The sequence below is a fragment of the Panthera uncia genome (genome assembly GCF_023721935.1).
Source record: "Panthera uncia isolate 11264 chromosome D3 unlocalized genomic scaffold, Puncia_PCG_1.0 HiC_scaffold_8, whole genome shotgun sequence".
NCBI lineage: Eukaryota > Metazoa > Chordata > Mammalia > Carnivora > Felidae > Panthera > Panthera uncia.
In genome coordinates, this window is record NW_026057586.1 from 46728038 (window position 1) to 46743255 (window position 15218).

The following is a 15218-nucleotide window of genomic DNA, read 5'->3' on the forward strand; positions in this document are numbered from 1 at the left end:
CCCTCCCCTCCCTCCCACCCCCCATCAACCCTCAGTTTGTTCTCAGTTTTTAAGCGTCTCTTATATTTTGGCTCCTTCCCTCTCTAACCTCTTTTTTTTTTCCCCCCTCCCCTCTGGTCTTCTGTTCAGTTTCTCAGGATCCACATAAGAGTGAAAACATATGGTATCTGTCTTTCTCTGTATGACTTATTTCACTTAGCATAACACTCTCCAGTTCCATCCACGTTGCTACAGAAGGCCAGATTTCATTCTTTCTCATTGCCACATAGTATTCCATTGTGTATATAAACCACAATTTCTTTATCCATTCATCAGTTGATGGACATTTAGGCTCTTTCCATAATTTGGCTATTGTTGAGAGTGCTGCTATAAACATTGGGGTACAAGTGCCCCTATGCATCAGCACTCCTGTATCCCTTGGGTAAATTCTTAGCAGTGCTATTGCTGGGTCATAGAGTAGATCTATTTTTAATTTTCTGAGGAACCTCCACACTGCTTTCCAGAGCGGCTGCACCAGTTTGCATTCCCACCAACAGTGCAAGAGGATTCCTGTTTCTCCACATCCTCTCCAGCATCTATAGTCTCCTGATTTGTTCATTTTAGCCACTGTGACTGGCATGAGGTGATACTATTGAATGTTAAACATGTGTCTCCTATATTTGAACTTAATGCAAGGCACAATTGCATATAAAAATCATAGGCATATCTAAGCATTTATGTACTTAAAGGATTTTCATATTTTAGTGTTTGAAATTAACCAAGGTTTAAAAGATCTAAAGAATACGGAAATGACTAAGGAACTCTGAGAAGTTCCGAGAAACACTAATTAGAAACACTAATTAGAAACACTAATAAAACCTTATAGGGGAGATGAAATTAACAATGAAATCAAAATAAAATTTTATTACAAAGAAGGAAGAGGAAAGGTGGAGGAGGAGGAGGAGGAAGAAGAATTAATAATAACAAAAAATAAATAAATAAAACATCACCAGACTAAGAAAATGTGACTCATCAGGAAGGTATAACTTACACTAATGGCACATAAAGAAATCACTCTTAGCACTACACACACGTTAAAGACGTCAAATAAATACAGAAGTATATTTTATTAATAATTATTGACATCTATTAGTTCTGAGAATGTTAAACAGCTACATCAAGTTTAATCATAGAGTCCTTTTGCCATCTCATAGCCTTTCTCTTACATATTTTCTCACAGATGTTTTAGCTGATGTGGAAGTTGGAAGAAGAGGGCAGGAAGGACAAAAGGAAAGCCATCTTTCAACCAGTTGGTGATCTTGTCTCTCACTTACTCTCTTATCCTATGATTGCCAGGCCCTCTGAGGAACTCTGAGAACCGCAGTTACCTGCTCTTCCCTCCCCACACTTTCTTCTTTTCTGGAATCAGTAGCATAGAGCCTGGAAGTACACGTGCCTTCTACCTTTCCATCTGGGCACACCCTGGCTCCCTGCTCCTGACAACTCAAATCCCAACATGCCTTCCCACTTCCAGCGAAGAGGACAATATATCTCCCTCTTCTATTGTATACTTTAGGAAAAAATGACTTTACAACTTGACAATTTCTCATCACTATAAAATAAAAGGGAAATTCACTTAACACTATAGCAAACACTGAACATAGAAAACAAGAACTCTTGACTTTCGCAATCAGTGTTATATAAAGATCTAAAAGACAAGGAAGAGGCAATGAGTAAGAAAAGTACAGTGCATTTGTGGCTGTGAGTTTACAAAAAAGATTGTTGTCTATTTCTGGTTATTTTCCCTTGACTTCCAGTTTCTGATTTTTCTTTTAAGTTTGCAAGTGTTACAATATTATGGACTTTTCTCATTTTGCCTTGCCTAGTGGAAAGGGAAAAATGAATGTCAGATCAAATTCATGTATGTGAGCTTAAGACTAAAATTTTTGTAAATGATAAAATCATCTTTAAGAGGACATTGACCGATTTTGTGTTAGTATGGGTTGCTTTTTCACATGAAATATTCTCAAGAAAGCCTTCTGGAAATGCTTGTGACATAATGGATACAGAAAAGGATTGACAAGGGAATTGAACCATTGAAGCCAAAAGGTGATTTCATACCAAATTGTTTGAGGACGCTGTTCTGGTGAAAGAAATGAACGAATGATCGTGAACAGAGAATATGGAGCCCAGCAAAAGGCAAAAACACCTAAGAGAATGGCCAGTGACTTGGCTAATTTCCTGGCTCTGAGCAGTTCAATGTGTTCCCTTTGGTGAAGACACAGGGAATCACAATGGGAGAGGGAAGCCATTTTGGAAGCAATTATATTGCTATTCGTCTGGGCTCTTAGAGAAAACAAGAGACTGCTCTTTCTACCGTGTCTCTTCGAAGGAACAGATGTTGCTGTTTCCTTCAGTTCAGGAAGAGATGTTCTTGAAAACAGTCCACCCCTGAGTGAGCGTCCACAGTTATTGGGAGGGGTAGGAGAAGTGAGTCCAGGCTGGCTTTGCCACCGACTGAGATTACCACGCTTCCACAGCCTCCAGTAAATGTATATGTTGAAATAGGCCACTGACAAGACTGGAACCACAAATTCCAAGAATGAAGTGATGGCGAGGATGTACCATTTGGAAATGAACCCAGGTTCACAGTCCTTTTTCTCCGAGACTCTGACACTGGAATTATTCCAAGACTCTGAAACTAGAATTATTGGCCCGTGCACTAAGAAGGCCAGAACCCAGACAGCCACCATCAGAGCTACGATCTTCAAGATCCCAATGTGTTGAGTTCTGTAAGATATCTAAAAGAGAGCAAATAAGTTATTTCCATTATAATGAACATATGTTGGTTGCATAAGGCATATCATAGACCCTGTCAGGAGTTTCAGGGATATGCAAGAGGCAGGGAAGTTACCTGGCCCTGAGTAACTGGGTAAGTAATCTAAAAGGTCAACCACCCTCTATGAGAGATAAACACATGAACCAAGAGTTTTTTGAGGGGACCTGGAACAGACAACCTCCCTAAGCTTCTTTTAGATCAGTAAGGTTCCTTCTAGCTCATATATTCCATATTTCTCTGATTTCCTCACTCAAGGGAAAGGAAATTATTTCCCCATGAAACTGGAACATGCCTCCCTTCCCAACTATGGTTCATATACTATTTTCTCTGAGTTTCTAAGTCTCGTGCTACAGTGTTTACTCATTTTTATTAAAAAGGTGCAACAATGCCCAGCACTGTCTTTCTTTGATGGATTGTGCAGTCTGGGAAGGGCTCACCAATTGGCTGGAGGTAAGAAGAAGCTGGCTTCAAAAAAAAAAAAAAAAAGGTTATTTTTATAAACTGCAGGGAAGTTGGTTTTTTTTTCCTACATTACTAGTATTTCTTAGGCTAAGCTAAAATGCATATGGTGCTGACCACAAGTTCCCATATAAAATACGCTTCTTTGCCTTCTGCTTCTCATGCCACTAATTAATATATCTCTTGCACTAAATCTAATGATTATGAAGATGGTAACAATACCCAGATGGTCATAAAACTGCATTTAGTTTTTTAATTGCTCTGTTCAGCCTTTGTAATGATGTGATGCAATATGCTAGGAAGTGATCTCTATTCTATTATGCATAAGGTCAAATGCGATAATGGACATCCAAGGGAATTGAGAAGATGATGCCCATCTCTTCATCTCTGGGTAGCATTTTTGACAGGTAGCTCAAGCATTGCTTGAATTCAGGCCCAAGCCAGTTGGCATGGCCTTCCTGACACCAATCAATGGCCCAGTCCTCACCCACGACAGGATCCGTTCATTATTCAGAATATTGCCTCTTATGCCTTCCCCCCCCCAATAAGATATCCAAACGTTCCATCAATCAGATTTCTTTTATGAGGCAGAGCAGCCTACAGAACACACTGGTGGTAACAATGAGATGGGATTGCAGAGCCCTTCTGAGTGCCTGTTGCAGGTTGAGCTGTGTCCTCAAAAGAGATACGCTGAAGTCCCAACACCCACTGTCCGCGTGCACGACCTCATTTGCAATGAGGGGCTTTGCAGATATAATCAAGTTAAGATAAGGTCATACTCGATTAGGGTGAACCTCCCTGTAAGAGGCACACAGACACACAGGGAGAATACCACGGGACAATGGAGGCAGAGCCTGGAGTGATGCATCTACAAGTTGAGGAAGGCCAGGAAAGCCAAGGATGGCCAGTAATACTAGAAGCTAAGAGTAAGGCATGGAACCGACTGCCCTAGAAGCCTCAGAGAGCATTGCCCCGCCTACACTTGGATTTTGGACTTCAAGTCTCCAAATATTAAATTTATTCCAGAGAACAGTTCTGTTGTTTTAAGCCACCCAATGTGTTCTACTTTATTACAGCAGTCCTAGGAAACCAGCAACAATATTTTCATGGTCTTGATTTTCCTGTCAAGCTTCCTTCATCTTCAGTGTACTCTCCACTTACCATCTTAACTCTGCATACATGTTAATTCCCACTCCTTCCAATGACACTGTTCTACTTTCCCTCACCCACCCTTACTTCAGCCATACAGAAATCTGCTCTCCAGAAAATGCGTCTGAGCACTGTAATCATGCACTGCCATCTGCATTGAGCCTTCCTTGTCCAAGTTATTATCAGATTTCCACCTTTCAGGCTCAGCTCATGACTCTGCCCTATCACACTACTTCGTACTACAGCAAGAGCTCAGCTTCCCCACAACTACTTCCCACAAGTTTCAGTGGTCTTTGAGGGCTTCCTGGCTTACACAGCTGTATTTGAAGTATTAGCCAACAGAGGTGCAAGAGCTGCCTGAGTGCCCCTCGCGAACATCCATGCACTGGTGTTACACAGTTGACTCTGTGCTAGGTGCTAAGGACCTGGGATCCAGCTGGCCCAGCCCTTACCACAGGGACAGCTTATGTGGCCAGAGGAATTCCTCAGGGCAAGACTAGAAAACAAACCTACTCATTTTCTCTCTGTGGCCATCACTCCTTCTGTCTCTGTGACTTCTTTTTTCTTTTTTTTTTTAAGTTTATTTATTTATTTTGAGAGAGAGAGAGAGGGCACAAATGGGGAAGGGACAGAAAGAGAGGGGGAGAGAGAATCCCAAGCAGGCTCCATACTGTCAGCGCAGAACCCAATGTGGGGATCGAACTCATGAACCACAACATCATGACCCAAGCTGAAGTTGGACACTTACCCGACTAAGCCACCCAGGCACCCCTGTCTCTGCAACTTCTACACACTTCTCCTAACTGCACCTGGGGTAGACCTAAGAGCTTAGACATCCAGTGAAAGGATGTCCTGATGAATGTTAAGTGGGAACACCCAGGAAAGGCTACAAAAGAAATATTAACACAGAAAACAAGGAAATGTTTAAGTACAAATGGGAAAGATTGTGAATTAGAACACTCTTTTTTGAACATGTTGTCTGACTTAAAATAAATACATTTTAGGGGTGCTTAGGTGGCTCAGTTGGTCAAGCCTCCGACTTCAGCTCAGGTCATGATCTTGTGGTTCGTGAGTTTGAGCCCTGCATTGGGCTCTGTGCTGACAGCCCAGAGCCTGGAGCCTGCTTTGGATTCTCTGCCTCTCTCTCTCTCTCAAAAATAAATAAATGTTTAAAAAAATTTAACAACAAAAAAAAAGAAATACATTTTACATCATAACTAAGTCCATAGACAGAGGTATTCATAAAATAACACATTTATTATGTACAAAGTACTCTGATATTTTATACTCTAATTTTTAAAAATTGTTTTAGTATGTTCTTCTATGCACTTTTTCATTTAAAAAAAAGTGGGGGTGCCTGGGTGGCTCAGTCGATTAAACATCTGACTCTTGATTTTGGCTCAGGTCATGATCTCAAGGTTCGTGGGTTCAAGGCCCATGTTGGGCTCTGCACTGACAGTGCAGATCCCGCTTGGAATTCTCTGTCTCCCTCTCTCTATGCCCCTCCCCTGCTCATGTTCTCTCTCTCTCTCTCTCAAAAATATTTAAACATTTTTTTGAAAAGTGGTCACGACCCACTGAACTGACTTCATGACTCAATAACAGGTCATAACCTGCAATTTGAAAAACATGAGCTTATAGGCATCTAAATTGTTCTCCCAAGCTGATCTGCACTCTCTCCATAGTTTGTCTAGTACAAACTGCAGTGGACCCTGGGTCAATGAAGTACCCAAGGCCAAGTGTCTGGATGTCCCAACACATTAATTCTCCCCTTCTTCCTGGCAATATGGTAGCTTAGCTAGAGACCACGTTTCCCAGCTTTTCTTGCAGTGCGATGTTACTGCAAGATGTTACTAGCAGATGCATGTTAGTAAATGTCACCAGTAAAATGTGAGCGGAAATGATTGTATGATTCTGAACCACGTGGTTAAGACAAAATCCCTTGCCCTGGATTTCTGCTCTTTTCCCATCCTTTCTAGAACCTGGAGTGACAACAACCTGAATTTGACCATGCAGAGGAGAATAATGACCTAGGGCAGGGGTCAGCAAACCACTGTCCATGAAACAAATGTGGCCCACCACCTGCTTGGATAAATAAAGTTTTACTGGAACACAATGAATGAATCATTCTTTTTTTTTTTTTTTTTTTTTTAACATAGTATGTATGGCTGTTTTTGTACCATAATGGCAGACTTGAGCAGTTGCAACAGAGACCATAGGTCCCTTTCTAGCTAAAGTTTGCTGACCCCTCCCCTAGAGAGTGCACAGCCACCCTGTTAGCCTAGGTCCCTGGATGAGTTTCTGGAACAGAGGCTCCCACCTTTCCTGGACTGTTCTGCGACAGAAAAATCAATTTCTATCTTGTTTGAGCCTCATCTTTGTTCCCACAGCTTACCCTCCTTGCCTTATGCAATGTACCTTCCCAACCCTGTCTACTGCAAGCTGCGCAGACCTCCCAAGTCAGAACTATCACTGTCCCCTCAACACCTCCAACACCATGCTTAGTCCACTGTACTGAACCCATTTGTTCCTGGATCTGTCTCCACATTAGACTATTATGCTCCTCGAAAGTGGAGACTCTGCGGGCGCCTGGTTGGCAGTTAAGCGTCTGACTCTTGGTTTTGGCTCAGGCATGGCTTCATGGGTTCAAGCCCTGCATCTGGCTCTGCACTGGCAGCATGGAGCCTGCTTGGGATTCTCTTCCTCTCCCTCTCTCTCTGCCCATCCCCAACTTATGGTGTCTCTTTCTCTCTCAAAATAAGTAAACTTAAAAAAAAAAAAAAAAAGTAGAGACTCTGCTAATTCATTTCCCAGCACTCAGCAAAATCCCTTGCACAGAGTAGCATCCCCCAAAGATTTGGGTCCTGGGACTCAAGAATGAAGGAAGTTTCCCATCTAGGTTTCCTAGACATCAGAGTACTGCCCCTTATTTCTCTACCCCTTTCACCCTCTGTCTTTACTTGCATCTGCCCTTGTTTGCTCCCTTGTTCTATTGCTGATCAATTTAGCTGGCTTATGAACTGCCACTAACTTTTTAATGAGGCTATTCCAAATCCTGGGTCAATCCAGCCTTTCTTGGCATGGGTCCTACCCTGGCACTAGGAGTTGATCTTTCAGGTTGGGCTCACCATCTAAGCTATAGCCTCCCTGTACACTGTCTTTTTTCCTTTGGCCATTCAAAATTGATTTTCTCATGACATTCAAAAGTGTGGGTGTCTTTCTACTTTCCCACTAGATCCCACCTGAGGAAAATATTCAGGTCTTAGTTTGTGTAAGGAATGAAACTGATAGGGATGCCTGGGTGGCTCAGTTGGTTGAATGTTAGACTTTGATCCAGGTCATGATCTCACAGTTCATGGGTTCAAGCCCCACATAGGGCTTTGGGCTGACAATGTGGAGCCTGCTTCAGATTCTCTGTCACCTTCTCTTTTTGCTCTTCCCCCACTTGCGTGCTTGTGCATGCGCGCACTCTCTTTCTCTCTCTCTCTCTCAAAAATAAATAAACATTAAAAAAAAAAAAAGGAAAAAAAGAAACTGATAAACGTACTGCGACCCCCACATCTATCCAATCTACTATGGACTCGGTACATACCGTTTCTGACAACTCGCCTTAGATTTTCTTTAATGTCTTCCCATTTCAGTGGCACATAGGGGAGTGACTTAGCCAAATCACACACAGAAATTGTTCACTAAGGGCCAATGAAAACTTAGTGCCAGTTAACTGAAGGATAATCAGGCTCCTCTACGGTTTGCCAACTAAACGAAAAAATTACACTTAAAAACTTTTGCTTGTGGACCCAAAATTTATAAGCACATAATGTTTAAAGAAGGCAAATTAATGTTTCGACTTACAGCATTTGAGACTGACTGGTATCGATCGTAGCTGATGAGTACAATGTTATACACAGATGTCGTACACAAAAGATAGTCAACAATGAGCCAAAACACACAGAGTTTACTTTCAGAGCTCCAACCATACAGCGTGTGAGGGATGTACAAAGGAATGGAGATCATACCTGTACAAGGAAAAAAGGTTAAAAAAAAAAGCACATATCAATGACTACCCAGAGGCATAGGTACACAACACAATGACATATATGACATGACCAAAAATGGCTTGATGATAATTTAGAAATTCATAGTGTTTCATCAGCAAACTCAGGACTGATTTCCTATGTGTTCTTTAAATACCATTTTTACAATGGCTGTCATAAATATCCTGTGCTTCCTTATTGCTTTCCAAATGAAGCACAGGTCCGGACGGCATTTCCAGCCACATACAGCACAAGCCATCTTCACGTTCGTGATGCAACCCACACAGGATGGGCCAGCCTTCCCCCACAGACAGCCTGTAGTTTCATATCTCCTTTGCCTTTGCCAACAGCATTCTTTCCTCCTAGAATATCCTCCTCTCTTCTACTGAGAAGTCTACCTCCTCATTCTCCATGCAGTTCAAAAAAATGACTTTCTCCTTGTCATCTCTTTTGGAACTTCCTTGGCAGAAGGGACACCTCTGTCCCCTGACTATGTTGGCACTTTGCTCTTCACTCCCTCTCTCAGGTAGAAATACTTGCTACTTGGTATCTCTGTCATCTTTTAACTAGCTTCTCCTGAGGCTTGGGACCATGTTGTAAGTTGATCTTTGTATTTTTCACAGCACTTAGAGTTGCCCAGTGGCTCACACATTTAACTTGGGTAAATTAATAACAGCCAATATATATTGTGCAGTTACCATATGCCAGACATTGTGCTATGTCTGCTGTATATATCACCTCATTAGACTTTCATAGAAGCTGTGTAAGGTAGAAACTATGCTGAGTTAGACGATAAAGAACCTATAGCTCAAGAGGGAGACATGATTGCCAAGGTCTACTCAGCTGGTAATGGAAGATTGGCTTTGAAACCAGGCAGTGTGATTTCAAGACTCCCTACCGGGACACCCGGCTGGCTCAGCCAGTTAAGCATCCGACTTCAGCTCAAGTTTTACTCTCACAATTCATGAGTTCGAGCCCCACATTGGGCTCACTGCTGTCAGCATGGAGCCTACTTCAAGTGCTCTGTCTCCTTCTCTCTGCTCCTCCCCAACTCGTATGCACGCTCTCTCCCTCTCTCTCTCTCTCTCTCTCTCAAAAATAAATAAACATTAAGGGAAAAAAAAAAAAGACTCTTGACTTTAACCACTACACTTCACTGAATGAACAAATATGTGAGTGGTTCAGCTTAGCACAGAAATAGCCTAATTAAGAAAAATGACTACACTGATTTCCCTTTCCTTAAGCTTTGCTGGGAGTTTTCCGTTGGATTGACATTTCAGACAGGTGACACTACTCACTGAGAATATAATCTATTAAGTGGAAGCTCAGTGAGTATCTTCATATTTCATCAGGCACTTGGCAGGATTTCCCATTTTCATATGAGAACCAAGTAAGCCTATCAGGAAGAACAATAGTGAAGGTAAAAAGAAAGGAGAAGGAAAGGGAAGGAGGAAGGCAACCCTACATTCTCCCAAAACAAGATGACGTGAGGATATGATGCTGTAGTTTCAGCACCAGTGAAAGGGGATGCAGAACTTAGCATTCTGTACCTAAGTTCACATACAAAGATGAGACACGAGGCATCATGGAGATGGAAGAGTTGTGTGGTTGTTTTTTTTTTTAATGTTTATTCACTTTAGAGAGAGAGAGAGGCAGAGTGTGAGTGGGAGAGGGGCAGAAAGAGGGGACACAGAATCTGAAGCAGGCTCCAGGCTCTGAGCTGTCAGCACAGAGCCCGATGCAGGGCTCGAACTCACAAACCAGGAGCCAAAGTCGGATGCTTAACCCACTGAACTCACCTAGTAATGGAAGACTGGCTTTGAAACCCAGGCGCCCCAGTCAGTTCTTATATGTAGTTCAAATTGCCTGCTTATTTCATGTTTCAATTATATTTTTAATGATAACTAAGCTTCCCTAAGGTGTCTCCCATCTCAAAGATGGGTGTGTGCACGCACGCGTATGCATACACATGCCTGTGGTATAAAATAGGTAAATAAATAAGATAAATCAAAGTATCTGAGATAAATCACCTGAGATAAGTCAAAGTATCTTCAAAACAGAAACATATATTTTGGTCCAGAGTTGTGGCTTCTAATATTCCCAACATGAATATTTTCCACACACACACACACACACTCACACACACATTTCCTCCACAGAAATGACAGCAAAGAGTACAACGCCAGTAATTTCTTTGCCTGACAGACACCACTGTCTATTTAAACGTTAAAGGAAGGGGGACTCCTGGGTGGCTCAGTCTGTTAAGCGCCAACTTCTGCTCAGGTCATGATCTCACAGTTCATGGGTTCTGCTGTCAGTGCAGAATCTGCTTGGGGTCCTCTCTGCCCCTCCCCTGCTCTCTCTCTTTCTCTCTCTCTCCCTGTCAAAAATAAATAAACATTACACATTAAAGGAAGGCTGTGAGTTCAATAATCTTGTCCACACATTTTCTGAAATAGATGAAAGAGGAAGGGTGTGTTTGGGTGTGTCCAAGACTTTAGTTGCTGCTTGACATAGCATTTTAAAAGAGGCCGTAGCCTATTCCTTTGGCTTTCGTGAAACCCCGCTGTTCCCTTGTGTTCTACATGATGTTTTAGCACAAACGTCATGCCCAGATCCTCTATCTTGTTGAGTGGGGGAGATGTTTGTGGCTCATTCCACCACTGTGGAATCGGAAATATTTCTAGGATACACGCACTCTGAAGTGTTTCTGTAACTTCCACTCTGGAAGCATACTTCTGGGTCAAATGGACTTGATAAGGAAAACTAAGAGCCAGTTTCTTGAAAGGAGCAAGAAGCCTTTGGCATGACACATTAAGGGCGTGGGGGCTGAGGGAAAGAAAACTGTATTAAGAGAAGATGGTGAAGAAATAAAAACAAGGAGGTGAAGGAACAGGGGGCAGAGAGAAGGGAAAAAGAAGAAGGATGGGAGGAAAGCCCAGGCCACTTGCTCACCCCAGCCTGCCCCGTCTTTCCTGTCTCACTTCCTGCTACACCCTCCATCCCAGTTCTTGGGCCTCAGAAACACCGTACACACACCCCCTCAGACCCTTGCACTTTCCTCAGCACGAACTGCTCTTCCCTCAGAAGCTCCTTCTATTTGCTCAGAAGTGTCCTGACCAGTGAGTCTTGCCCTTGACATTTCAATGGCAACCTCCATCTCTAGCACCCTTTCTCTCCCTCTTCCCTGCTGCTGTTCTCACTAGCAACGACCACCTTCTAAAATACTACGTACTTTTATTGACTTATTTATACTTATTATGTATCCCCCCCACTGTCCCTCCCCCAGTAAAAACAGAAGCACCACGAGGACAGGGAATTTTGTCCCTATTTTCACTGCCATATGCCCAGCACTTCAAAGAGTGCCTGCTTCAAAATAAACCAGTATTGGATGAATAGATGAGAATGGGGAAGCCCAGTTTGTGTGAACATTGACACTAGTCTGGTATTGTCCTTTCTTTCCAAAGCCAGCTAAGACGCTACATCTTCCATGAGAAAATGACAGTCAAAATGGAGGGTGGGTTGGGGAGAGAGCTAAAAGTCCCTATGAATTCTGTGGGCCAATAGAGAAATGTGTGGATAACAGTGAGTGCCTAGAGGGTGTTATGAACTGAATGTTTGGGTCGCCCCCAAATTCATATGTTGAAGCTCTATCCCCCAGGGTCACTGCATTTGGAGATAGGGTCTACAAGGAGGTAAAGTTAAATGAGGTCATAAGGATGGAGCCCTAATCCAACAGGATTAGTGTTTTTATAAGAAGAAACACCAGAGACTCGGTCAATTGGGTGTCCAACTTTGGCTCAGGTCATGATCTCACAGTTTGTGAGTTCGAGCCCCGCATCAGGCTCATTTCTGTCAGTGTGGAGCCTGTTTCAGATCCTCTGTTTCCCTCTCTCTCTGCCCCTCCCCCACTCTGTTGTGTGCTCTCTCTCTCTCTCTCTCTCAAAAATAAATAATCATTAAAAGAAGAAGAAGAAGAAACACCGGAGAGCTTGCTTGCTCTCTCTCTCTCCATGCACACACAGGGGAAACAACACGTGACAGCACATGGAGAAGGCAACCATCTACAAATCAGGACAAGAGCGTTCACCAAGAACCGAATCAGTCAGCACCTTGGTCTGGTACTTCCCAGCCTCCAGAACCTTAAGATCGTCAATTGCTGTTAAGTCACCCCGACTGGGGTATTGTGTTGTGGCAGCCTGAGCTAACTCACGAGAAAAGAGAAGAGTCCTGAACTGAAGCATGAAGGGACTAAAGATTAACTGTGCCCTCCTGAAAATGTGGTTCAGACTCTGTCAGCCCCAACCACCTTTGTCCTTGCAGATCCTGCCTGGGCCATCTGTCACCTGGTCATGTAGGTCATAAATGCCCACAAGTGCAGATGTGAAGACGGTACCCACAAATGTGATACCAATTTTATAGACGTCTCCCTATATTTATATATATTGATGGTACTTTGTTTCTGGAATAGTGTGCAGATGAGATATATTTCTATCAATGTAGCTGGTACTGGAGTTTTTCCTCAATAAATCTTTGCTTTCCAACACAACAGTCAGCCTGGGAAGTTGTTCAGGTGCTACGAATTTAGATTTTCGACTGGAGGCCATTTTCAAAATCTGTAAGAAAAGGGCATTCAACCAAAAGCCCATAATATCTAGCACATGTGATACTCCAAGCCATTGCCACATGGTTCTGGAGCTCAAGGTCTCCTGACCACAAGTCCTAAGAATTGCTGCCTTACAATTACATGAGTTCTGCCCTGGCTCACCACAACTGTCACGAGCCTACAGGCTGAGCCAAAAAGCCCACTTCTGAGCACGGCAAAGGAAAAGAACAGCCTTGACTCAAAACACCAACCTTGTTACAGAAAGTTCTCAGAAACTGTTCTAATTCTTCCATCGTCATGGCAGATGCTGTTAAATAAGTGGACATCTGGATGAAGCTGGCAAGGGGCATGGGAAATGTGAAGGAGGAGAGTGGCAGATAAACAGAGACTCTGGCCTGTGCCCAGTTGCTCTCAGCAAGCTGTGGGGTTGTTTTTGAAACCAAACTTCCCCATTCCAGCTTCTCCCACCTGCTACATCTCTGCTAATGTCTCTGAGGTAAAGCCTCACTCCATCCAGTCACTCAATTGTTTTAAAAATCTAGATCTCCACACTGCCTGTTGAATAGCCTCCAATCCAGACACACTAGCATCCAAGAGCCTTCATTATATAGATCCCAACTACTCCAACTTCATCCCCTACTGATCCCATGTAGCCATTTTCACACCAGCCAGCCTGCAGCTCACACTTAGGAAGACATACACAATGATTTTCTACCAGCATGTCTTTGCTGATTCTTGGAATACTCCTCCCCTCTCCATCTCTGACTATGGAAATTCTACCCGTCCTTTGAAGTTCACTTCAGATGCTACCACTCACAAACCAAATGTGCTCTCTCTCTCCTCTGAGCACCCATAGCACTTGGTAGGTCTCTGTGGTTCTCACAATGCTCTATACTGTTACAGTCACTGGTGAACATCTCTTATCCACTCTCCTACAATGAAACCTTACTAATGAGACTTAGTCTTCTATAGATCTCCTCATTAGCTAATCATACTTGAGTACCTAACAGTCCTTACACATGGATGGGTAATCTACTGACATTCGTGACCTTGGGTGGAATTGACACGTATCTGCAGAGAAATCAAAAGAGAAGAGGACTAACATTTGTTGAGCAACCCTATGTTCCAGGCAATAAAGTAAATATTTTATGAGTTTTGGTTCACTGTAAGATACGCAAAAGCGTTTATGTAGCTATAGACAACCACAAGTTAAGTTATACTAGAAGTTCCTATAAAACAATATCATCAGCTGACTTTTCTACACCAACTTATAAACCTAAACATTGAAGGAAGGTACCTCTAGAAACAAGTAACTCTTAGACTGAAACAATTTTAGAACTATTCTGGACTCATTTTTATTCTATAAAAAGAAAATAAACGATTTTCAAATGAAAATTCTCCTACAAACCCCCCCCCACACGTATATATATACTACTCCCCTAAAGCCTCCCCAGAACTTTAATCCTTAAACTTTTTGTTTTTAAAATCCCTAATTCTACACAGTCCCTTGAAATAACAAAAGTTTAAAGTTATAGAAATAAATTATAATTGGAAAAGATTATCTGAAATAAAGATATGTCACTTACCAACAAAGAAGTCAGCAATGGCCAAGTTAAGGAAAAAGTAATTACTTCGATGTCTAAGCTTTTGGTCCACCACAAAAGCTAGAATAACCACAGCATTTCCTAGCATTATAGCAAACGCTACTAAGCACATTAAAAATGCTAAAAAAATGTGAGTGCTTGGTAGTAAAGCAATTGTGCTATTAGTAGAAGCTGACATCTCATCAAATAATGAAGAGGCCCTCATCATCTAGCTAGTTAGTAGAGCAAACGAATCCAGCAAGACGATTCTGACAAGTATGTTTTCCAATCGGATACCTAATACATATAGTCTCCTACTCATAACAATATTTCTCAAAATCTAATGCTGATCTCACTGTACTTCCTGATTCTTGATAAAGCAAACTTGTGATAACAGTTTCCCTTTAACTGACACTGAACAAGTTTTTTCCAAAAGACAGTGAAATGTTTTATTGTAAACATTTGAATGTGACTTAACCATCTTCACTTAATAGAGCAATATTATGTAATATATATGAAATACAATTGGTTCATTATATAAGTAAGAAATTGGGCTCCAGTGAAATTCA

General features: G+C 42.2%; 1 protein-coding gene across 1 annotated transcript; it reads right to left on the reverse strand.

The window, feature by feature from the left end:
• Positions 1-914: 914 nt before the first annotated feature.
• On the reverse strand, positions 915-14896 carry HRH4 (histamine receptor H4). Its single transcript, XM_049620345.1, has 3 exons — positions 14653-14896; positions 8279-8442; positions 915-2780 (listed from the first exon to the last, which is right to left on the reverse strand). Exons 1-3 carry the CDS (start codon positions 14876-14878, stop codon positions 1947-1949), a joined length of 1224 nt encoding a protein of 407 aa, XP_049476302.1. The 5' UTR covers positions 14879-14896; the 3' UTR covers positions 915-1946.
• Between the last annotated feature and the right edge of the window lie 322 nt (positions 14897-15218).

Excerpts from the sequence above, each read along its gene's own strand:
- HRH4 (XM_049620345.1), bottom strand. The coding sequence starts at position 14,878 with ATGATGAGGGCCTCTTCATTATTTGATGAGATGTCAGCTTCTACTAAT. Across the intron at positions 8,443-14,652 it reads CATTGCTGACTTCTTTGTTG|GTATGATCTCCATTCCTTTG; the intron begins GTAAGTGACATA and ends TTCCTTGTACAG. Across the intron at positions 2,781-8,278 it reads ACCAGTCAGTCTCAAATGCT|ATATCTTACAGAACTCAACA; the intron begins GTAAGTCGAAAC and ends GCTCTCTTTTAG.